Here is a 24,400-nt window from a genome sequence, read left to right on the forward strand (position 1 = left end):
TGGTCTGTGTCCTACCTTTTTCTCCCCTGCACTTCTCCCTCTGGCACTTTTCAGTCTAGTCTTCCAGCCTGTTCAAAATGAACTGCAATTTCATTCTGTCATCGTGAGTGTTGGGTAGATCTCCCAATTCCGTGTCACCTGCAGATTTGATTAGCAGCCCATCAATCCTTTTGTACAGGTCATTAATAAAAGTGTTGAATAACACTGGCGCCAAGATAGATTGCGGTAGAATCTCACTTAGAAACAAGTGACACAAATGCCACGCAGCTCGTCTCTTGCCAGGGCCTCTTCTCAGAAATGCTTCACTTTAATGAAGAACCCGACCCCTTCCCACCAGGAACATCTGCACAGCCTGCTCCTCCTTTCCAGTATTCTCTTTCTTCCTGGGCCATCTCTCTTATTTGTTGAAGCAAATTATTTCAACAATTATATTGGTCAGAGTGAAGAAAATCCCACCTCTGTCCCAGCTCTTTTATGCCCCTGCCAGTGTTTCATAATCCTTTATAGTATCCTTAAATCATCATCATTTATTCCTTCATGGATCAATTAGGACAGATGGTTGTCTTATCATCTGTCATCCCATCCCATGCTTCCCACACATTTTCCTTAGGTCAGCCCGTCCCTCCTTACATGCTATTGGACCAACAGACTCCTGCCTCCGTCCCTCTTGATAGATATCTCCAATCTCTACCACCTGTTCTTCCATCCACCCCATCAGAACCGAGGGGGCAGTACCCTCTGATATGGGATCTGTCGTGAAGGTCCAGAGAACAAGACTTCTTCTTGACAGGCTTCCTGTCTCTTTTCCAAGCATTCTTTAGCTGTCTTGGTGAATTTGGAGCAGGGCAGATTTGCATCTTGCCTTTAGGCCGTCTCTTCCAGGAGAAGAGAGCCCATCAATATGGACTTGAGGCATATATCATTCTTGCAATTGTTGTAGAGGACAATAGTCATTTCTCCTGAAGACACAAGGCCAGGATCCTGTCACATCAGCAGGATTGGCCTGTTGGTGATATCTCTGCATTCCCCAATGTATTTATTTATTTAATAAATAAATTAATAAATAAATTTAGTTAAATACATTTATTTGCCAGCTATCTCACTGAGGGGCTACCTTAGGTGGCTTACAACAATAAAAAGGAAGAAATGAAAAGAGTGTAAACAGATCAGAAGTAAAGAGAACAATAAAATAAAGAAAAAGAACACAATGGGAACACATCAATATGCTAATGAAAAAGATGGACGGGGGGGGGAGGGCAGAGAGCAAGGGGGGAGGTGGATTCTGCCATCAATCCAGCAGCCCCCTCCCCTTTGGACCCCAAGTCAACCAGCAGAGCCAGGAGGGAGGGTGGGGAAAGGCAGGAGGTTCCAGAGGGAAGGCTCTTCTTTTGAATCCCACCTTTCAGTTGGAGTTCTGACAGGATCTGAAGTGGGTCCTCTCTGCCAATCTGAGTAGGAGGGATGTGACCCAGTGGGAGGAGATGGTTGATCAGGTCACCTGGCCCTGTACCATTCAGGGCTTTAAAGGCTGTTCTCATTCTGCTCCCCTCTTCCTTCCCCCTGAATGAGACTAGACCCTTCACCAGGGAGCTGCCTGTTCTCTTTCAGCCAGCTATCCCTCACACAAAATGGCTCCCTACAGTCCCAGGGCTATTGTCAGTTGCCAAGAGGGCTTCCTAAGGTTTCCATTCAATGACCTGTATGGCGATCTGGGCTGCTCTCTGCACGGTCTCACTGGAATCCTTCAGCTGCTTCCGGAATTCCGGCACGTGCTTCAGCAGAGTCGTGCGGCCTTCTGGGGCTTCTGACAACATGGTCAGGGCCTTGATAGCATAGAGGCGGACTTTGCTCTTGTCATCGTGGATCAAAGGCAGAAGATACTCGATGGCTTCTGCATTAATAGCAGCATATTTCCCTGAAACGGAGAAAAACATAGCAGGGAATGAACAGATGAGGCCAGCAGTGAGTGGTAAACCAAGAGGTGAGATGGAAGCAGCTGCAGCCAGAAGGTCTGAGTGGGCCTCCTGGCCCCCTTGGCACAACCCAGGGTTTTAGTAAAAACTGCTGAATAGGTTTTATTTAGGTGAAAAATTATCCTGAAATTAAGGGGAAAGAGGAAATCCCAGTCCTGCTTCTCTAAACATACTTGAGCCTTTCCCTCTTCCCAGGATAATAAGCGCAGCCCAGAGACTTCTGCTGGAGGCATAGCGAAGTAGACATGTCTCAAATAGAGACAATGAGTGGAGGAAAGACCAAAGAACTGGCAATAGATCAGTTCTTTGGAACCCATCTGGATAAGGAGAGGAGATGGCCCACATGTGCTCTGGCAGTTGCTCCTCATGAGGAGAGTGAATATAAAGTTGGTTTATTTGATCAAGAATAAAATAGATATGTCATTTTTGGTAACACATAATGGAATTGACATCAGGACTGAAATGATGATGCTTTATAGATTTATGTAAAGAGATGGGATATGGGAAGAAGAGAGCATTTGTTATAATTTAAGAGGAGGTGAAAAATTACTAAAATTGTTCATACTTAATTAACTTTTATAAACTTTTTTTTCTTTTCTAAATTCTTTTTTTTCTATTTTTCTTTTTTCCTTTCCTCCACCTTTTTCTCTTTCTTTGGTTTATATTAGTTTTTATATTTTCAATTATAATTATAATTATACTACATTTAATTGTTTTTAATTGTGATAAATTAGAAATCACTCCTCTATCTGTTTTTATGTTTCCTTGGACTTTTTATTTATTTATTTTTTCCTGAGTTTAAGTTATACTTGTTTTTGCTATTGTAAATAAAATCTCTACTAAAAATGATGAGAAGGAAACACCTTAAGTGCAGCCCGGGGGCTTGCCCGGCTGTGTCCCTGGGAGCCCCCCCTTCTCTCCCACAGAGAACGGGCTGAGCCCCATGGCCACACTCACCTTGGGTGGTCACTGCCGAATTCATGATGGCCCCGGCAGCGTTGGCTCGCACCTCCGCATCCTCATCTTCCAGCAGGGTGACCAGGTCCGGAAAGACGTTTTCTTTGAAGACCATGTTCTTCCCCTCCAATGGGACGCTGAAGTGGGAAAACCATCCCTTTGGGTCAGCTGAGGCTGGTCTGCTTGCCTTGCCCTTCTGACCAGTCAACTAGGCCAGAGGGAAACCACTCTTGGCAGACACGGAGCTACCCTGGAGCTCCTCTGCCCTCTGCACCTCTGAGGTGTGCCATATATTGGTATGCCTCACCTGATGGCCATGAGGACCTGGGCAGCCTTGCACCTGATGGCCCGTGAGGGATCCCGCAGCTTCTCCTTCAAGATAGCAACAGATCCTGTAGCCAAGGCCTCGAAGGCTTCAACTCGCAGGCAGCCTGTGAGGGTGTCCAGGATGAGCTCTTGGATGTCCTCCTTCTCGGTCTTCAGCTTCTGCACCAGCGATGAAACCAAACCGCTCTCCACTATCCCAACGGCCACTGCAAGAACAAAGGGCAACTTAACCTTCCCTCACCTGTCCAGCAGAAAAGAGGAAATTCGAGCGCAGGGGTGGCCTTAGGGATTCTCTTTTTTTAAAAAAATTTATTTATAGGCCGCCCTTTTCCCTGAGGGGACTCAGGGCGGCTTACAATTTATAGGGAGGGGAATACAAAACAATAAGACATAAACAATACATAAATTAAAATAGAACACAACATTCATTCATCATTCGGGTGGGGACGGATTACAATCTTTATCCCCAGGCCTGACGGGATAGCCAGATCTTGAGGGCTGTGCGAAAGGTCTGGATGGTGGTGAGGGTACGAATCTCCACGGGGAGATCGTTCCAAAGGGTCGGAGCTACTACTGAAAAGGCTCTCCTCCGCGTAGTTGCCAGTCGACACTGACTGGCGGATGGAACTCGGAGGAGGCCTAATCTGTATGATCTAATAGGTGAGGAGGTAATTGGCAGGAGGCGGTCTCTCAAGTACTCAGATCCACTACCATGGAGGGCTTTATGGGTGGTAAGTAGCACCTTGAAGCGCACCCGGAGATCAACAGGTAGCCAGCGCAGCTCGCGGAGGATAGGTGTTATGTGGGCGAACCGTGGGGCACCCACAATCACTCGCGCGGCTGCATTATGGACTAGCTGAAGTCGCCGGATGCTCTTCAAGGGCAGCCCCATGTAGAGCACGTTGCAGTATTCCAGCCTAGAGGTCACAAGGGCTCGAGTGACTGTTGTGAGGGCCTCCTGGTTCAGGTAGGGTCGCAACTGGCGCACCAGGCGAACCTGGGCAAATGCCCCCCTGGTCACAGCTGACAAGTGATGGTCAAAAGTCAGCTGTGGGTCCAGGAGGACTCCCAAGTTGCGAACCCTGTCTGAGGGGTGTAAAATTTGGCCCCCCAGCCTGAGTGATGGAATACTAGCCAAATTATTGGGAGGGAAACACAACAGCCACTCGGTCTTATCCGGGTTGAGTACCAGTTTGTTAGCCCTCATCCAGTCCCGAACGGCCTCAAGACCCCGGTTCATCACGTCCACCGCTTCATTGAGTTGGCACGGGGTGGACAGATACAGCTGGGTATCGTCCGTGTATTGGTGGTATCTTATCCCGTGCCTCCGAATGATCTCGCCCAGCGGTTTCATGTAGATGTTAAATAGTAGGGGGGATAAGACCGAACCCTGCGGCACCCCATGTGTTAGGGGCCTAGGGGTCGATCTCTGCCCCCCAACCAACACCGACTGCGACCTGTCCAAGAGGTAGGAGGAGAACCACTGCAAAACAGTGCCTCCCACCCCCACCTCCCGCAGTCGTCGCAGAAGGATACCATGGTCGATGGTATCGAAAGCCGCCGAGAGGTCAAGGAGAACCAGGATGGATGCATGGCCTCCATCCCTGGCTCTCCAGAGATCATCGGTCAATGCGACCAAAGCGGTTTCTGTGCTGTAACCAGGTCTGAAGCCGGACTGGAAAGGGTCAAGGTAACTAGCTTCCTCCAAGGACCGTTGAAGCTGGAAGGCCACCACCTTCTCAACAACCTTCCCAACAAAGGGGAGGTTGGAGACAGGACGGTAATTGTTGAGAATGCTGGATCCAAAGATGGTTTCTTCAGGAGGGGTCTCACCACCGCCGCTTTAAGTGCGGAGGGGAAGTGCCCCTCCCGAAGGGAGGCGGTAACGACCGCCTGGATCCAGCCTCGTGTCACCTCACTGCTGTTGGCAACCAGCCAGGAGGGACACGGGTCCAATACGCAGGTGGAGGCACTCACAGCTCTCATGGCCTTGTCCACATCCCCAGGGGCAACATCCTGGAACTCAACCCAGGGGTGGTCTGCCAATTTATCCTCTTGTGCCTTGGCTGGATCTGCAAAGGTGGAGTCCAAATCCGACCGAAACCGAGCAACTTTGTCCGCTAAGAACTGGACATAATCCTCAGCCCTACCCTGCAAGGGGTCCCCCGTATCCCTCCTATTTAGGAGGGAGCGGGTTATCCTAAACAGGGCGGCTGGGCGGGACTCAGCGGACGCAACCAAGGTGGCAATATATGATCTTTTTGCTGTCCTCAGTGCCCTGATGTACTCCTTGGTGCAAGTTGTTAAGAGTGCTCGGTTCGATTCGGATTTATCGGACCACCACAGGTGCTCTAGGCGTCTCCTCCGGCGCTTCCTCTCCCGGAGCTCCTCGGTAAACCAAGGAGGCCTCCGGATCCACTGCCTCGGAGCGGCCGTAGTGGCGCAATCCGGTCAAGAGACTCCGACGCTGCCGAATTCCAGGCAGCAACCAGAGTCTCCACCGGACTGTGGGCGAGAGTATCAGGAATAACCCCAAGCTCCGTCTGGAACCTCAAGGGGTCCATAAGTTGCCTGGGGCGGAACCACCTGGTCGGTTCCTCCTCCCTACAGTGGGGGTTTGGCCTCCGAAAGTCAAGCCTCAGTAGGCAGTGGTCTGACCACGACAGGGGTATGATCTCATTACCCCTCAGACCAAGATCATAACTCCACTGCTCCGAGAGGAATACGAGGTCGAGCGTGTGACCCGCTGAGTGAGTTGGGCCCCGGATTACCTGGGTCAAGCCCATGGCTGTCATGGAAGCCATGAGCTCCTGCGCCCCATCAGAGTGTTCACCGAGCGAAGGCAGATTGAAATCCCCCAGGACCATAAGCCTGGGGAACTCAATTGCTAGCTCGGCTACCGACTCGAGGAGCGAGGGGAGGGCTGCTGCAACGCTGTTGGGAGGCAGGTACGTTAACACAAACCCACTTGACCCTTGAGGTCCAACTTCACCAGTAGGGACTCACACCCGACAAGCTCCGGAGCAGGGATCCTACGAGGTACTAAAGACTCCCGGATAACAATAGCCACACCCCCACCCCTTCTCTGGGCTCTCGGCTGATGAAACACCTGAAATCCTTCTGGGCACATCTCTACGAGGGGGACTCCTCCCTCCGGGCCCAGCCAGGTTTCAGTAATACATGCCAGGTCTGCCCTCTCGTCTATAATTAAGTCCCGGACGAGGGGAGCCTTGTGAACTACAGACCTGGCATTTATCTTCCTACTCTGCTGTCCTTACCATGGAGGGGAATGGCATTCATCACTTATGACGAGAGCCCAGGGAAGAACATACAGACAGTGCTATAAAAATGGTGCTTCGTGTGATTTCTTTTTTTATCCTAAGGAAATATTTGCACTATTGGTCAAAATAGTGGCTTCTTTCTGCTTTCAAGCTCCCCTCTGGGAGGTCTCTGAGAAGGAGAGGTGACCTTCTAATCAACAATTCGACACACTTGCCCCAAGCTGCAATTCTGGAGATGTTTGCAGCGGTTTTCATTGTCATGAAAGAGGCAGGTAGACTTTGAGGATGGAGCTGGATGTTACCAAGACAAATCCTGTTCAGAGCTTCTGAACCTCAGTGAGTCATCTTGATGGATGGGCTGCTCAGAAATCATGCAGGGCAGCATTTGAGGCCACCCTAGAAACATCCTGGGAAACTCCTACTCAGCCTCTTCACCTTCTCCCATGAAATTCCTTCAGGGAGTATTTTGTCCTTTCCTGCTTGAAATACTTACATGAAGCCCCCACAAAAAGCCCTCAGGAGTTGGGGATCCTTACAGAAATGCCCCCCAGGACAAAGTCTCTTGCCAAGGGAATACCAGGGAGGCTGGCACATGCCTGAACTAAATGAGACCATTCACCTTCATGCTTGGCCCTAGTCAATAAGCCAAGGGTCTCCGACCAGGGCTGGATGAGGAATTCTGGGGTTGAAGTCCACAAGTTGTAAAATTGCCAAAGTTGGAGACCCCTGCAATAGCCCAAGAAGGGATGGGAGAGACCCCATATGATCACGTGGACAAACAAACCAGGACTCAATCCAGTTAAGGTCTCTTGATCAGGAGACAAGTTAATACAAGAAGTCCTCGACTTACAACCTTTCATTTGGCAATCATTCCACGTTACAATGGCACTTAAAAAAATGATTTAAGACCTGGCCTCCTACTTACAACCAACTCAGCATCCCCACAGTCACGTGACGAAAATTCCGGCCTTTGCTTCAGGCCGCCATGATTGCATCCTCCCAAGGTTACATGACCCTGCAAACTCCCCAAAAAGCTTCTCACAAGTGAAATCTAAGGGAGAAGCCCAATTCACTTAGGAACAGTATGATTCACTTAACAACCATCACATAAAAAGTTGTAAAATCAGGCATGACTCTGTCACAACCTCCTTACTTAGCAATGAAAATTCTGGTCCCAAATGTAGTCATAGGTCGAGGATTGCCTGTATGTTCTTGTAAGTTGACTCATAAGTAGAAGATTCCCTGCACCGCATTTTGGGACTGGAGGGGAAGCAAGTTCACAAGAAAATACTGATGGGGTCAGGAGTGGTTGGGAAAGCTTGGAGAAGACTGTAGGGGAATGTGATCATTGTCCAAGAAAGGGCTGTAGAGTAATGTAGACAAAGAGGCAGAATTGTTCTGTATTGTTCCAGAGATCATGGGGATTAAATTACGAGGAAGACTTCAGTTGGGTTTCAAGAAGAATGGTCAACTGTCCAAGAATGGAACAGGCTGCCGAGAGTAAAACTAAAAATAATGCAGGATGTGCATGAAAGAGGAGGCTTGAAATTACCCAATTTAAAACTATATTATGATGCAGTAGTTCTGTCTACAATTAGTGACTGCATTAATTTAACAGATGATAGAATACTTAATATTGAAGGGTATGATTTGGTATATGGCTGGCATGCTTATTTGCTATACAACAAAAAAGTGGATAAGAATTTTAAAAGTCACATTTTAAAGAATGCTCTACTGCGGGTTTGGAAAAAATATCAATACAAATTAAATGATAAGATACCTATGTGGGCTATTCCTAGACATGCAATAGAAAATATGAATATAGTACAAAAACAGGATGCAACTACTTATAGATAGCTTCTTACTGTAGAAAGAGGTGTACTACAACTGAAACCCTTGGATGTACTAAAAAAGGAAAAAATAATTCAAACATGGTTTCAATACGCGCAGTTACAGGCTAGATGGAAAATAGATCAAAAATTGGCTTTATGCAAGTCGAGGATAATTTACTTAAACAAATTAGAGATCAAAGTCCAATGCATATAAAGAGATTATATAATGTACTAATAGAAATTGACTCGGAAACAGAACTAGTTAAAGACTGCATGATTAAATGGGCTCAAAATGTTGAAGAACCAATAATGCTGGATACATGGGAAAAGATATGGGTGAGAAATGTAAAGTTTACACAGGCCCAAAATTTGAGAGAAAATTTTTATAAGATGTTTTACAGATGGCATTTTGATCCTAAAAAAATGGCTTCTATGTATCTGAACTTACAATCTAAATGCTGGAGATGTGAGTGTACGGATGCTACATATTTTCATATATGGTGGACTTGCAAAAAGATTAAAGCATTTTGGATTAAAATATGGTGGATTATGCAAAATGTCCTTAAAAAAAGGATAAAGTTTACCCCTCAGTTATTTTTATTAGGCATAATTACTGATTGTATAGTTGTAGAGACTAATCTGATATTGCATTTAACAACTGCAGCTAGATTGTTGGTGGCGCAATACTGGAAGAAGGAAGATTTGCCTACTATTCAAGAATGGACATTGAAAGTAAGAAACCTAGCCGAGATGGCCAAGATATCTGCATATCTTAAGGACCATTCAAACGAGAGATACAAACTGGAGTGGAAAAGATGGATTGATTATACTCAAAACATATACGGGATTAAGAAACTCCAGATGGCTTATGATTAGAGATCAGGAATTATAAATTATCTAGAGTTAGTCCAGCAAGGAGGAGCTAGAGTTCAATGGAAATACATTGTGCACCACCTTTTTGGGTTTTTTTTCTTAAACTGTACCTTAGATTCTCTTTGCTAAAGATTTATACCCTGTATTGGTTCTGGGAAGCCGGGGGGAGGGGGAAGGTTGGGGGGGGTTGCGGGGGGAGGTGGGAACTAAACACTTGTAAAAGTTTGTGGATTTTTTTCAAGAATGTTTAATAAAAAGATTTTTTTTAAAAAGAACGGAACAGACTGCCGAAGGGGATAATGGTTGCCCAAAATGCATTCCAAATAACAAAATAACAGAGTTGGAAGGTACCTTGGAGGTCTTCTAGTCCAACCCCGTTCAAATAGGAGACCTTATACCATCCTGGACAAATGGCTGTCCAGTCTTTTCTTGAAAACCTCCAGTGATGGAGCACCAGTGGTGGGTTTCAAAAAAATTTGGAACCTCTTCTGTAGGTGTGGCCTGCTTTCCGGGTCCACTGGTCAAAACTCTTCTAACTGGTTCGGTAGATGTGACGAACCGGTTCTACCGAATAGGTGCGAACTGGTAGGAACCCACCTCTGTGGAGCACCCACTACTTCTGAAGACAAGCCGTTCCATTAATTAATTGTTCTGATTGTCAGGAAATTTCTCATTTGTAGATTGGTTCTCTTCTTGATTAGTTTCCATCCATTGCTTGTTGTTCTATCAATAGGTTGACCTCTTGTTTGTGGCTCAAATATAGCCAGGTCCTGAGGACATCTAGGGAGATTCTTTGAGATCTCACAGTGTGGTCAGGTCTACCTCCTGCCAGCTATTTGAAGTTTTGGGTTTCTAATGAGGCGTGACTAACTTCCAAACAGGAAAATTAAAACTCAGGATTCAGTGTCCTGAATAGACTAATCAGATGCCTTCCAGACGATTATTATGGTCCTGTATTTACCAAGCAGGAAGTTAAAGCATCGGGGAAGTCACTAACATTGTTGAGGACGAATCTAATAGGTGGAGGGAAAACCTGAATTCACAAGAGGGCAAACCCCACTTCCGGATGCTGGAGGAAAAATCTGACAGCTCAGTTATTCTCATAGTTGATTAGCAAGAAAAATATTGGGGGCTCTTTCAAAAAGGTGTTTTGGAACTGAATTCTGTAATAAACTTTAGGAATTTGGACAAAAGGGTAAGCCTTTTTTTGATTAAATCAGTTCATATTCCTTGATACTATTTATGCTGGTTTGTATAGACTTGGCTTTGAACATATTTCTTGTTAAGGCTGCGGGACTTAATTAGATATACAGCTTGTGATTTAATTTTCAGGAGATTTCTCCATTCAATCAATGCAAGGATGTTCAAACTTTCTGTATAACCACATATAATAAATTATTCCCTGAGACATTTTTCCAGCTCTTACATTAAATTGGTTGAAGTTATATGATGATGAACAACTGGTAGATCAAATGACAATTAAGTAGTTGACAAAAGTGATCCTCTCAAAGGCTACACGGAATGCAGGGGATCCTGCTAATAACATTTATGCTTTTGGATCTTGTGCTGCTCTTCCGTAGAGCTCAAAGATCCTAGAAAGATGGAAACAGTGCCAGGAAAATATAAGAATATTCCAGCTGGCTGACAATGTTTTGAAGACTTTCCCATTTAATGTGAGCGGATTAATTATGGTGATTCCACACTACCTAACTCTTTTGGATGTAGGCCAGGCCTCTGACCTTTTGTGAAAAGGAGCAAAAGTTAATCTGCAAGTTTTACTTCCAGAGACAAACAGCTGAACGGAGATCTGGCTTCTTCAACAAAAAAACATTGAAGGGGAGAAAATATCTTGGAAATGGATGTGAAGGTGCTTAGGTTAACTTCTGTTGCAAGTTATTCAATCTGTGTATTTGTCAACAAACCCACAAACTGTTCTTTTTTCAGAGCAATGAGAAGCCCAAGCAAGCCACAGATCTCTACTTGAGAAAAAAATGAGATGGAGCAGAATTATGTTGTAATTCTTGCCAGAGTGGCTTAGAGTTTTTAAAAAATCAGGAATAAAATGTTCATGATGCAATACTTAAATAAAAAATATTTCACCAATATGCTGGTGATACTCAGCTGTATTTATGTATATCTTGGCCTGTGGTGAGTTAAGTGATGCCATGTCCTTCCTCTCGCAGTGCCTGGAGGCTGTTAGGGGCTGGATGGGGAGCAACAGGTCGAAACTAAACTCTGGCAAGGCTGAGTGGCTCTGGGTTTGGGGTTCATTGGCTCATGGAGAATTGCCACCTCTGGTCCTGGATGGGGTGGCACTGGGGGTTCTCGTGGACTTGTGACTCCTGCTCAAAGAGCAGGTGGCAGTTGTGGCTAGGAGGGCCTTTGCACAACGGTGGGTTGTGCACCAGTTACACCCTTTCCTGGACCAACAATCCCTACTCACTGTCACTCATGCCCTAGTCACTTCCTGCCTTGACTATTGCATATGCGCTCTACAGGGGGCTGCCCTTGAAGAGCATCCGGGAGCTCCAGTTGGTACAAAATGCAACTGGCCACATGGTTTTGTGCAGACCTCGGTGTGCACATGTATCACCTCTCTTGCGGGAGCTGCAATGGCTGCCGATTTGCTTCCAGCTGCAATTCAAGGTGCTGGTTGTCACCTTTAAAGCCCTTTATGGCTGGGGACCAGGTGATCTGAGGGACCATCTCTTGCTGGTCACATCTACCCGACTCATCATAGCTGGGAGGCAGGGAATGCTGCTGGTCCCATCCCTGAGGGAGATACACCTGGTGGGACCCAGAAGAAGAGCCTTCTCCGTGGTGGCTCTCTCTCTCTGGAACATCATCCCCCCCAGAGATTAAAACGGCCCTCATTTCTGGAAGGCACTGAAGACCTGGTTCTGCCAGCGGGCCTGGGGAAGCCAGAGGGGGATGGAGCTTTTTAAAAGAACAGACAAACACAAAACTAAAGCAGATTTCATTTGAAAAGCAATAAAAGGAAACAACGGGCATGTTGAAAGGAGACCTTGCACTGGAGCAACATCTGGGGGAACAGACTTTCGCCAACTGTTTTCTCAAAGGAAGCCCAGAAAACAGGGCCAGAGTTAGGGAGCTGCTCTTGAGGAGGCTCAGACCGGCCACTACAGAGGTGGCTTCCTATCAGTTCGGCCCGGTTCAGCCCAACTGGTAGTGGTCTGGTGGCCTGGGATCACTGGAACTGGCAGCAACCCAGGCCTGCCATGCCCCCAAACCGGTTACCTGGTTGCTGCCGCCATCTTGTTTTTGTGTTCTGTGCATGCATAGAACAATTTTAATTGAACTGCAGCATGCATCCAATGCACGCACACACAAAGCGTGCACACGAGCGAACCAGCATTGAAGCCAGCCAGAACCCCCCTCAGGGCCACTTGGCTGCAGACCGGCCCCAGGTGGACTGGTCCCCCAGCTGATCTTCTGGCAGGAGATGAAGGAAGACAATTCATGGACCCGAAGCTGTTCCAGGATTTGCAGGCTGAGGACAGTAGCTGAAATGGGACCAGTGGCAGCTCCTGGCAGAACAGTGGGGCATTTTCAGGATTCAAGTCATGTGGCTGCTTTGAGCTACCCCGCTCAACAATCGGGCAGCTGTTTTGAAAGCTCATCCTGCACCGAGGAAGACAATTGTGGGATTCTTAGGCCATGAATCAGGGGAGGTAGCGCTCTTGGTTCCAGGAGGGGCTGGGCTGGCAGAAATTGGGCAGAGGCTTTGCATGCCAGGGAGGCCACCTACATCGCTGAAGACCGGTGGATTCAGGGACGAACCCCTGCCTGCAGCCCCGCTCTTCCAGGAGGAGGGTCTTCTGCTCTTCCTGGTCCTGGGGAACATCTGTCTGTAGTATTTTTGGGGTCTCAGGTTTGGTTTGTCAGCCCTCCCCATGTCTATCCCAGTGTCCTGGCAGTGGTGAGTGGTTTATCTTTCTCTTTTCTAAGCAAAATGCTCCCTGAACTCTACACTCAGATGTGATCTGTCGTAAAACAATGAAATTTGCATATTGGGTGAAGAAGTCTTGCCGTGATTTGCATGGAGATTGGGGGGGGGAGGGTGTAGGCTCTGTGGTGGGGCCCCTGTGCTTACTAAAGAAGTGGGGCAGCCCTTCAACCTCTGCTCTGGGGCTAATGGCAACAGCAGCAGAGAAGATGAGGTTGCCCCAGTAGCTACGGGGCAAGAGGGGGCACATTCAGGAGCAACGTGTTGTTGACAGCAGATGGGATTGTGGTGTCTATGTGGGGATCAAAAAAAGACAAGACAATGGCTACAAACATGTACATGGAAAAAAGCAGGTCGGTGGGTCTTTGACTGTATGTTGTTTGTGGCTGCCGTCCTGACTTTTACGACCCTCCTTGAGGGCCAGCTGGAGTTTTCCCAGGGATCACATAATTAGAGATTCAACTGAAAAGACGCAAATGGTAAGAGAATATACAGCACATGGGACACTGTGGGTCAGTCAAGATGCTTAGAACACTTTCAAAGATACAGTCATGATGCAAAAACAACATTTTAAAGTTTTCGCACATATAAGATGACAGCATATTTGGTTTAAAGAATTGCAGAATAAGGTAATTTAAGTTTTGGTATCTGATTGAAAGCTAATCCCTGTACAATATATTCCAGAGGATCGATGGTCATTATTCATTCTAGGTCAGCAGCTACAAGAATTAGATTAAGTGCAGCCAGGTGGACAATGGTTACCTTGTCTAAGGGTTGATGGAGCAGATTTTATGCTTACTGTATATATACAATTATACATTGGCCTGGGAAAGAAAAATGGATTCCAAAGGCAACAATTCAATTGCCTGGGATATGGGATCTATGGGATTAAGGGAGTAAGCCCCAGTTAGTAAGTAGAGCCTTGATACCAGTGTTACTACATTCGACAGTTGTACAATCAGCTAGTTTGGTCTTGTAGGAGCATTAGGTATGTTCACTGCCTTGAGTTACTTATAAAGTAACACAAGTGGGATAAAAATCCAATTAATTAATTAATTAAAAGGGGCCCAGCCTAATAAGATAGACTAAGAAAACAATGCCATATAGGCCAGGATTACTCTTACTGTAGGAAATGTCAGTTACATTGTTGGGGTGATGGGCAGCATGAATAGATTAGACTAGACCTAGACTAGAAAATAGAAGAGAAGAGATTGTAATCACCATAGCAAGATAATTTGCAAGGCTGAATGTGCCTCTATCTTCTTGTGAACTAAGGAGGGGCCGGAGACCTTTTTTCCCATTATTTTCTCGGCAGGGGCTCCAGCCCCTCTTAACTGACTGTTGCCTTGGTAGCGGCTCTTCCTCCGGCCCTTCAAGGCCATTCCCTCAGTCCTCTACACAATGTCACATTTTGTCATTCTCGCCCCCGCAGATGCTTCTGAGCTGCCACGTGCCTGGCATTCAGTAGCCCTTGGCCTGGAAGAAGAGAGTCCTCCTTCTATGGGCCCAACCTCTGCTCAGCATTAAGCCCGACCCATCCTCTTCCTCCTCTCTTTGCTGCCCCATTAGCTCCCTATCTCCCCCCTCCCCAATTGGCCCCGCTGCCTTCAGTTACTGCCTTCTCTTAGGTCTGCAGACATCTATCCAGCTCTCTAAAATCATCCACTCATCTTGCTTCCCCTCCTTTTTTTAAAAAAACGCATTGCTTAAAATAAGAGAAGAAAAAAAGGGCAAAGAACAAAAGGAAAGGAAAAAAAAGGCAGTGACCTCAGCCTGAATCAAACTCCCACTGAGATTCCATTAAGAGTGGATGATGGAACTTCCCAAAAGAAGCTCAGCCTCTTGGTCTTGCCTGACTGAGCCTGAATCATTTCCTCCCCAGGCCATGGGGCCAGGACTTTACGGCATTCCTCGGCCGGCAATTACACCTGAATCCACACCCACCTGGATCCTAGTAAAATCTTCATTTGTGGTTTATTGCCGATTTTGCTTGGCTTCTACACCAGTGCTCTTTCTCTGTGGAAGGCATCAGTGCAATATTTATATATAGCTTTTATCTTTCTATATTTTACTTGCACGCCGACCAGAGTTGGTCTAAGAGAGAGATGGGTAGTTTCTAAAGTTGACATATCCAAATGAGGGGGTGGGCAAATAATGCCAAACACCGACCTGAAATATGGGACTATACAGGGCGGGGCATAACCTTTTCCTAGGGGGTCACAGCAACACTTGTAATAACAACACAAATAATTCATACACCATTCGAAAGCCCATCAAAAACTGAGTTTATTGACACGATTTAATAGTCAGTATGACCACCATTAGCCCTTCGAACAGCATTCAAATGAGGTGGATAAGAACACAACAAATCTTCAAACAGTTCCGTTCGATTTTCCAGATTTTCCAGAGGGCGGGGCATAACCTTTTCCTAGGGGGTCACAGCAAGATCGACAGCAGTTTACAACTTCCGCGACACCTCATTTTAAAGCCCATAAAAAACTGAATTGAATGAGCTATTAAATGTTAAATTTGTTTCGGTTGAAACTTTGAGAATGAATTTGGAAACTGTGTTGAAAAATCTGGAAAATCGAACGGAACTGTTTGAAGATTTGTTGTGTTCTTATCCACCTTGTTTGAATGCTGTTCGAAGGGCTAATGGTGGTCATACTGACTATTAAATCGTGTCAATAAACTCAGTTTTTGATGGGCTTTCGAATGGTGTATGAATTATTTGTGTTGTTATTACAAGTGTTGCTGTGACCCCCTAGGAAAAGGTTATGCCCCGCCCTGTATGTGCTACTGCTCCCAAAGAGAAGGAAGCAACCACGGAAACTCTGCGGACACTTCTCAGGAGACATCTCCCGTAGGTTGACCATTCCTGGTGGAAATCAACTCCTGGAGCTCCATGCTTAGGAGGTGGCTCAGATTCTGCCAGAGCTGGGCCCAAGTGCTGATGGCCAAAGGTTAAGGTGACCAGATTTTCAGATTGGTAAAGAGGGACACCTTTGACCCGGCCGGGGGGGGGGGGGGGGGCTTGATTAAAAATTTTATACGGAGCAACAAAAATTTTCATACAACGCAAAAATAGTATTGTAATATTTTTTTTTATTTCAACATAACTACAATTTACAAATATAAATTGTAACTGTTGCCAAACATCAAAATTTTGATCACGTGACCATGAGAATGCTGCAACGGTCGCTAAGTGTGAAAATGGTTGCTAAGTGTGAAAATGGTAATCAGTCACTTTTTTCAATGCCATTGTAACTTTGGTCACTAAACAGCCATGTTCCTGACTTAACAACCACCATGATTCACTTAACGTGGCAATAAAAGGTCGCAAAATGAGGCAAAATTCATTTAACAAACGTCTCCCTTAGCAACAGAAATTGGGGGATCAATCCTGGTCGTAAGTCGAGGATTACCGGTAGCCAATTGCAAAAGGCAACTTTACTTGGAACAGGAGAGATTGTGCCCGGATCCCTTTCATGCCAACATCCCATCCTGTCCATGGGGAGAACTCCACAGGCTGACAAAAGCCCCCAATCCCCTCTCAACCTCCACATGACATTTAGATGCCCCTCAAAGGCAAAACTCAGGGGGCTGAATTCTACAGGGGGAGGAGTAAAGGGGGGGATTTGAGGGGCAGCCCAAAGCACCATCTGTCTAAATTTGCATCAGGCAGGCAGTAACATTTTCATAGACCATGATCAGAGGAGCAGCTGATCCTATGGAGAGACTCCTCCTGCATTCAGTTCCAGGCCTACAAGTGGAAGTACCCCTTCCTTCCTTCCTTCCTTCCTTCCTTCCTTCCTTCCTTCCTTCCTTCCTTCCTTCCTTCCACCTTCCTTCCCTCCCTCCCTCCCTCTTTCTTCCTTCTAGCCTTCCTCCCTTTCCATTCTTTTTCCTTCCTTCCTTCCTTCCTTCCTTCCTTCCTTCCTTCCTTCCTTCCTTCCTTCCTTCCTTCCTTCCTTCCTTCCTTCCTTCCTTCCTTCCTCTTGCCTATCTACCTTCTGTCTTTCTGCTCTTTAGATCTCTCTTCCCCCTTCCTTCCTCCTTCCATCCTTTAACCAAAAATCAGGATGTTTTATTAGCATCAGCATCATTCTGCTGAAAATGCCAGATTCTGTGGTACTTCTGGATGAAACTTAGAAAATTACAGAGACATGAGGAACCATTATATAATTTCACTTGACAAAACTCTGATTAAAATAATAGCAACAAAATGTAAGGTTTTTTAATTTTAAAACTCTAGCAAAACATAGATTTATTTCCAGTTTAGTTAATTAATGTCATTATAAAAAGGAATGCAATTGATTAAATAAAAACCACTTTTTCTTTTATTAAGAATATTTATTCTACATTAAACTAGAAAATATTTCATAGGCCCTTCAACAAGTTTGTTACAAGTTTTCAGGAATGCATGCATTCTTGAAACTGATACCATGTAATGTTAAAAAGCAGATGGCTAACTAAGTACACTAAAAACCATGTTTAATTATTTGCTACTTGAGGCCAATAGCAATGATGAAGAAATTTCTACTAGACTCATCCTCAGTGACAATATTTTTAGGGCCAAAAAATAAAACTCTGTATATTGGATCTGTTATCCATTTCTTATCTTATTTCCGTCAAAGAAAGCTTTAAAGTAGTGATTAAACAATAGCACTATAACGAAAACATCATTTTTAATGATTTTCTATGAATGTGGGCATAGCATTTTAGCATACCGTTATTCATAAGCTAAAAACACTTAAAACCTGAGCTAAGAATAACCTAAAATAAAGGATAAAATCATGGTATTGTTGAAAGACTATGTCCCTAATGAAAACCACAGGAATCTGAAAACATTCTAGGATATCATTTTTCAGTATTGTTGAGAATTATTGTTCATAATTCAGAATCATTGAGAATTATTGTTCATAATTCTCTGGTTTAGTAAAAGTTTACATTTAGAGCCTCAGGTAACACTACTTGTATCCCTTCAAATATTTGAGAATCTCTAGCCTCTGTTAGCACCCGCATTAACTTTCTTTCATTCCAACCTACCCTGCAGGGTGGTTGCTGCAGGGAAAATTAGAAGGGAGTTCAAAGTTCATTGCTTTGAGCTTTTGAATGAAGGGAGGATTAAAGCTCAAAGATTAAGTTCATTTCCTCACTAATGAATTATAAGCCTTCAGGGCCATCCACCCAATTTTGAAGAAATATAAACCCATACTCATTACTGATCTTTCAAATTTATTATGGGATGACTGTAGAAGACATTATAAATTGCCAGTGGGAAATATACTTAGCTGCATAACTAAATAAAACAATTCTAAACTTAATGTCATGTATTCCAATTCACAGGCATATAATACTGCCGCGAACCTGCTGTTCATGCGATATGTTAAGACCTTACTATATTTGAGTTAAAAATGACCAGTAAGCACCAGCAATCTTTAAAAGAGTTTGCTGTATGCTGCCGTCTTGCCAACCTGGAATTTTCGCACCCTGCAAGTCTCCGTCTTCATAATTTGCTAGAGTTCATCAGAGGATTTTATTTCGACAATTCAGAGTTTCATTCCAATTATACCCACATTTTAATTGCCTGGGAGCTCCCCCACCCCAAATTAAAAACAATATACAAACACATTTAACAGTTGGGGACAGGAAGGAAGAAATGCTTTGTGGGCATAAGCCCGGACATCATCACAGGAGAAGGAAGGAAGGAAGATGAGGGCAAGAGCCAAGCCCTTCTTCTTCTTCTTCTAACAAAGAAGCTGCAACTTGTGCAAGCTTAGGGTAGGCTTCATCGCGATGTACTCATTTCCCGCAACCACCTCCCTCTCCAATATTAAAAAGTCCCTTCAGTCCCGATGCGAGCAACCCACTCGGTGTCCCTGGCCCGCGCTAGGAAATAATAGCCCCGGAGATCCCACCTGCCGCAACATCGCTTTCAGGAGAAAAAGGAGGTGGGGATAGTTCTTCCTCCCCCCCCCGCAGCAAACTTGTGGCAGCTGTCCGAGCTCCCTCCCCATGCCTTCTCGCCTTCCCTCAGGTGGAAGTTACTCGCAATCACCCTCTCACAAGGCTCTCGACTCCTCCAGGGACTCTTCGCCGCGGTGGCTCAACAAGCTCAGGCTTCCTCCTGCTGCTGTTGCCACTGCCGTCTGGCTCCAGCAGAACACGGCACAGGACGGCTTGGGGACCGAGCGTGGCCGGCGCAAAACATGTCAAAGACGCTGGTTGCGCCACATAAGTTCCCAACCCCGCGCCCGTTCTTTTTGGAGGCCTGGCATCTTGGGCAAGTCGGGGACCTTGCAAAGGCCTTGTGAGGTCCCCGAACATGTCAAAGATGCTGGCTGCGCTGCGTAAGTTCCCGTGCCTGCCCCTGTTCTTTTTGGAGGCCTGGCATCTTGGGCAAGACTGGGGACCTTGCAAAGGCCTTGCGATGTCCCCGAACATGTCAAAGAAGCCGCCCGCGCCGCATAAGTTCCTGGCCCCACCCCCACGCCAGGTCTTTTTGAGGCCTGGCATCTTGGGCAAGACCAGGGACTTTGTAAAGGTCTTGCGAGGTCCCTGAACATGTCAAAGATGCTGGTCGCGCCGCGTAAGTTCCTGCCCCCACCCCCGCGCCTGTTCTTTAAAAATAATCGGGACTTTTTAAGAACGCCGTGGGACACGGGACAAATTGTGCAAAATCGTGACTGTCCTGCCAAAAGCGGGACGTCTGGTCACCTTACCAAAGGTAGAACCAGCCCTAGGCATCTGGAAGGAGGCCTGCCTTAATGCTGATATGGGAAGGCCAACCGGCAGACTGGAATGAAGGGAGGGAGGGAGGGAAGAGGGAGGGAGGCAGGGAGCAAGGAAGCAAAAGACTCAATGGGCATTGCAAACAGCAAAGAGAATGCAAAACATGCTGCAATGGACAACCATCGGGCACAAACACATTGTCATTTCTGGGGCTTCTCCTTGGCATATACAGTCAAAGATAAGTTTACCTTCGCTCCAACATTTTCAAATCATAAAGAGAAATAGTTGGGAAAAAAGTCTCTAAAAAGCAGAGGGAGGAGGTGTGTGAGGGATAGACTTACAAGATTATGAGGCTGTTTAGTTTTAGAATAAAAATGACTAGCAGAAGATGAGAAGCTGATTAAATTATGAATGGTTACTTGCTAAAAGAACATACGAGGCCAATAATCAAGTGAGATTAGTCAGATGTGCTGAGTTCACATTTGTTGCACTTGAAACAGGAATATTCACAGGAACTGGATTAAAACCATCCTAGGTACCTAACAACACCTCAAGCCCACATCCTGACTTAAGTGCAAAGGATAATTAAATGCAAGGAAGGGCATCTGTCCACTGGCATTCCCAAAATATACCTTTCCAAGAATTTCATCTCTTACTGTGGGTGCTGAAACCCCCTTTCATCCTGTTCTGAATGGAATGTTGATCATTCTTTCTTTAACCCTAAGTACTACTTGAAAGGTGCCCTTTTAAAGCTTATGGAAACCTCAGGGTAGATTCTCAAAAGCTCAGGTTAGGGTCAGTCCTCTGGGGTCAACAGCAATGTCTGCAAAGAAGGGGCTTCAGAATCTCAGCACCTTCACCTTTGATGGATGGATAAGCAAGCCTTGCCTTTCTGCACTGTAGTCCTGCTCCCATGTCCTGCTTTCCATGACTATCCAGCTGGGAGCCTCTGGCCATTCACAAGAGGGCGCAGTGACACCCTCACCCAATGCCCCCACTTGTCCCAGGAACCCAGAAGCTACATAGGGACCCCAGCTGTTGGTGGCTTCATCCCTCCACCGGCCTCCTCTTCCTCGTTGTCTAGTCTCCACTAAGCTACCTTCTGAAACCAGCGGACTTCTCCCCCTTGTCCTGGCAACAGATGCTTTGCTTCCATTAGGCACTGGTTGAAGGACCTTGCTTGGCCTCTCCTCCATGCCTGCTCCTCAAGGCCAGCGAAAGGAGTTTCATTTTCTTTATTCCATTTATTTGCTGAATTTATATTCTGCCTTTGTACGTGAAATGCTGTCCACAGCCATTAAGCACAACAACCAACTGACAAAATGCAGAATCATAAAGTCTAAAACAAATTTAAAAACGAAGCGCTGTATTTAAGAATTAATCGCTTGCTGCTGTCTTACGGCAAAATTGGAGCCTGTCTGGATAGAAGCAGGGAGGAGGTTTGGAGAAGACCTCCATCACGGAAGAGAGAATGATGAAGTAAGGTCTGTTAACTTCAGAATCAGGTTGTAAGTAGCTCTTGAGAGGCTCTGTTGTAACCGTGAATGGTTGCTAAGTGACCAGTTGTAAGTTGAGGACTACCTGTAATTTAGTTGTTTTTAGCATCCCTTGTCAGCTTCTTGAGAATCTTGCCCTTCCACTGGCCTGTGAGACTCCCAAACCTCCATATAGGCATCCCTGGCATTTCCCACTCTTCACCTCCACCTGACTGCCTCCCTGCAAGCAGCAGCCTCCGTTGGTCCTTTAGAATGACCCAACAGGCATTGGGCCTGGTCATTGTTCTCCTGGGGGTGGGGGGTGGGGGCTCCTCTTTCCAAGGCCCAGAGGTCTGGTACCCGGATTCATTTGCTGGACCTGATCTTGCCTTTCTTTATAGTTAAATCGCAATGCTTAGACTCCCTTGCATCCCTTCCATTCTCTTCTGAGTTTTGGACAATGAAGACATTTGCACATTGCTGAGAGAATTGTTTAACAGGAGATCAAAGAGCAGGGGGCTACTTTGGCTGGGGCAGCAGATGAGGCTGTTCTCAAGCCAACTTGGCCAGGAAACAATACAACCCCTGCAGACGATCAAGTCTGAGGCGCCGCCCCCCCCAGGGAAGAGTGTAAGGGGAGACCCTGGAGGGTGCAAGCCAACCCGAGAACCTGGCTGGGGGTGGATCTCTGGGGAGCCTGGCCAGGCGATCGGGCCGGCAGAGCAGGGAGCCCGAAGGAGGCCCCGCCAGAAACAGGCCTTGGCCCGCACGACCGAGGTCTTTCGGGCTCCGATGCGAAGGCAACCCGGCTCCTGCCAACTGCGGGTCCCCGAAGCTGTCTCGGCCTTTCGGGGCGCTCCTTCCCCCAGGCTAGCCCGGCGACGGACCGCGGCCAGGAGGCTCCACTGCTGCTGATGTTGCCCGGGGGGCAGCCGACCCTGCGGCTGAACCGGGAGCTCCATCGCCGTGCAAAAACCAGGCTCGCCTTGACGGAGGCGGGCGGTGCCCGCGGAGGGGCTGTCCTCGCCCCGTCTAGCCCCGCGGACGGGCTGCCACACGGCCCACCGCCCAGCCCTCCAGGAGCCCCGCTCCCGGCCGGGAGGACGGAGGCATTGCGGACAGCTCCCCCGGATGCCGCCCGGCCCTTCGTGGCAGCAGCGCAGCGCCCGCGCCGGGCTAACGGGACTCTGGCGCCCGCGGACCCGCCCCTTCCCCGGCGAGTCGCGCCATTGGCGCGTGCCGACGCCGATCCAGCGGCGGGCGACCAATCCAGGCCGCGGAGCCTCTGCGGCGTGCCCACCTCCCTCCGCCCGAGGCTCCGGAGCGTGGCCGGCTGTGCCGTGCAGCTGCGGGGAAGCGGCCAGCCGAGGGAGCGGGAGAGCGGCAGGCAGGAGGAGGAGGAAGACGCCCGTCCGTCCCTGCTGGGCGCGGGCAGCCGCCGTCGGCTCCTGCTTCTCCCGCCTGCGGGCCGTCGCGGGGCGCCGCCGATGGGAGCGCCGGCTTCGCCAAAGCGCCGCGGCATCGCCTGCCCGCCCCGCCGCCGCCAGGAGGTGAGTGCGGGGCCGGCTGCCTGCCTGTCCCTCCGGCGCCGGAGCGGCTCTTTCCCCGGCAGCGCCCTCCGCCGAGACCACCGCTGCCCGCCGGCCCCACCATGTGCCTGCTGCTGCGGGCGCCTCTCCGGAAGCGGCGGGGCGGCGGCTGCCTCCTGCGGGAAGGGACGGCGGGGAGCCCGGCAGAGCCGCCGTTGAGCGCGCGCCCGCCCAGCCCGCCCGGTGGCAGCTCCCTGCGCCTCTGCGGCAGCGTCCGCCGCTCCTGCCGCCCGGTGGCCCCGCCGCAGCGCTCTTCTCGCCGGGGCCGAGTCCTGTCAGTCCCGAGCGCGGCCGGTGGTGCCGCCCGCCAGATCGCTGCTTTGCGAGCAGGGGCTGTGCGCCCGGATGGTCTCCGCGGGGCGCCTGCTCTGGCGCGGGCGGCGGGAGCCGGGAGGGGACAACCTGGAAGGGGCGGGAACTGCCGTGGCGACCGATGCCTCGGCCGGGGCCACGGGTGGTTTTCGGGGCTGAGAGGACATCGGCCGACTCCGCAGGGCAGAACGGACCGGGGGGGGGGGCTTCCAGTTTCGGCCCCCGCCGCCTTTCCCAGCGCCCCGAAGGAAGGAGCCCCGGGGCAGCTGCGGAGGAAGGCAGAGATGATGCTGGGCAAAAGCCGGCCCGGCAGATGAGAATCGGCCAGGCTGGGCGGCTCCTCAGCCTAGGGAGCGGCTCCCAGGGGCCCGCTGTCAACACCAGCCCGATTTTTGAGAAGGGCGATCGCTGCTTCTGCTTTACAGCCTCCGCCGGCATTTCTGCCTTGACTCCTGTGCGTTTAAAGCCAGGCAGTTGTGTGATGCCGGCCCTGGCTTTCTGCTTGTAAGGGCCTAAGGAATAGGGTGGGTAGGCAGAGCCGGTGCCCAAGGGCAGCCCACCCGCTTCATGATTTGAGGTGTTGCAGAGGTTGCTCCTGTGTGCCAAAATCCAAATGGAGCAGACTCTGGGTCATCTCCAGTTGGAGGTCATCTGCTTGGCAAGGAAACCATGTTGGCTTGCATTTCTTGAGAAATCCAGTGCAAGGATTAGGGCAAGGCCAGGTCTCTCCTAGGCTTGACAGTAACACCAAACAGGGCATGGGATGAGTTGGGAAGCCCGAGGAGGAGGAGGAGGAGGAGGAGGAGGAGGAGGAGGAGGAGGAGGAGGAGGAGGAGGAGGAGGATCTCTTGGTGATAGCATCTGATTTTAAAACCTCCTCCAGTTGACCCTCATGGTTAGTCACTCACAGTCTCTTGTTTCAGACTCATTTGAAAGGCCTGGTAGGCAATGGCCCATGGACCACCCTACCATTACCTTACTTGCCATGTTAATGACATCTTGTGTTGATGAATGCTTTTCATTGTACAGAGGCACAAATATAAAGTAAGCGTGTATAACGTGTGATTCCCTGCACGCTT

At 48.2% G+C, this 24,400-nt stretch overlaps 2 protein-coding genes across 4 annotated transcripts in view; one reads left to right on the top strand and one right to left on the bottom strand.

The window, feature by feature from the left end:
- The window catches only part of RSPH14 (radial spoke head 14 homolog), a 115,237-nt gene continuing 90,837 nt past the window's right edge, over nucleotides 1-24,400 (bottom strand). The window contains exons 4-7 of one of the 2 annotated variants that reach the window (XM_087705916.1): nucleotides 3,238-3,463; nucleotides 2,931-3,067; nucleotides 1,698-1,915; nucleotides 1-138 (exon numbers count right to left, since the gene is read on the bottom strand). In XM_087705916.1, coding sequence (XP_087562042.1) covers nucleotides 91-138; nucleotides 1,698-1,915; nucleotides 2,931-3,067; nucleotides 3,238-3,463 — 629 coding nt within the window. In that variant the 3' untranslated portion in view covers nucleotides 1-90. Of the gene's footprint in view, nucleotides 139-827; nucleotides 1,916-2,930; nucleotides 3,068-3,237; nucleotides 3,464-24,400 lie in introns of those variants that run through there. The other variant, XM_087705917.1, reaches the window with a different exon arrangement.
- The window catches only part of GNAZ (G protein subunit alpha z), an 80,013-nt gene continuing 68,704 nt past the window's right edge, over nucleotides 13,092-24,400 (top strand). The window contains exon 1 of one of the 2 annotated variants that reach the window (XM_087705914.1): nucleotides 13,092-13,183. The gene's annotated coding sequence lies outside the window, so the exon portion shown is untranslated. Of the gene's footprint in view, nucleotides 13,184-22,776; nucleotides 22,971-24,400 lie in introns of those variants that run through there. The other variant, XM_087705913.1, reaches the window with a different exon arrangement.

The sequence above is a fragment of the Thamnophis sirtalis genome, unplaced genomic scaffold, assembly GCF_051295495.1.
Source record: "Thamnophis sirtalis isolate CommonGarterSnake01/CBP01778 unplaced genomic scaffold, rThaSir2_p1.2 scaffold_2, whole genome shotgun sequence".
NCBI lineage: Eukaryota > Metazoa > Chordata > Lepidosauria > Squamata > Natricidae > Thamnophis > Thamnophis sirtalis.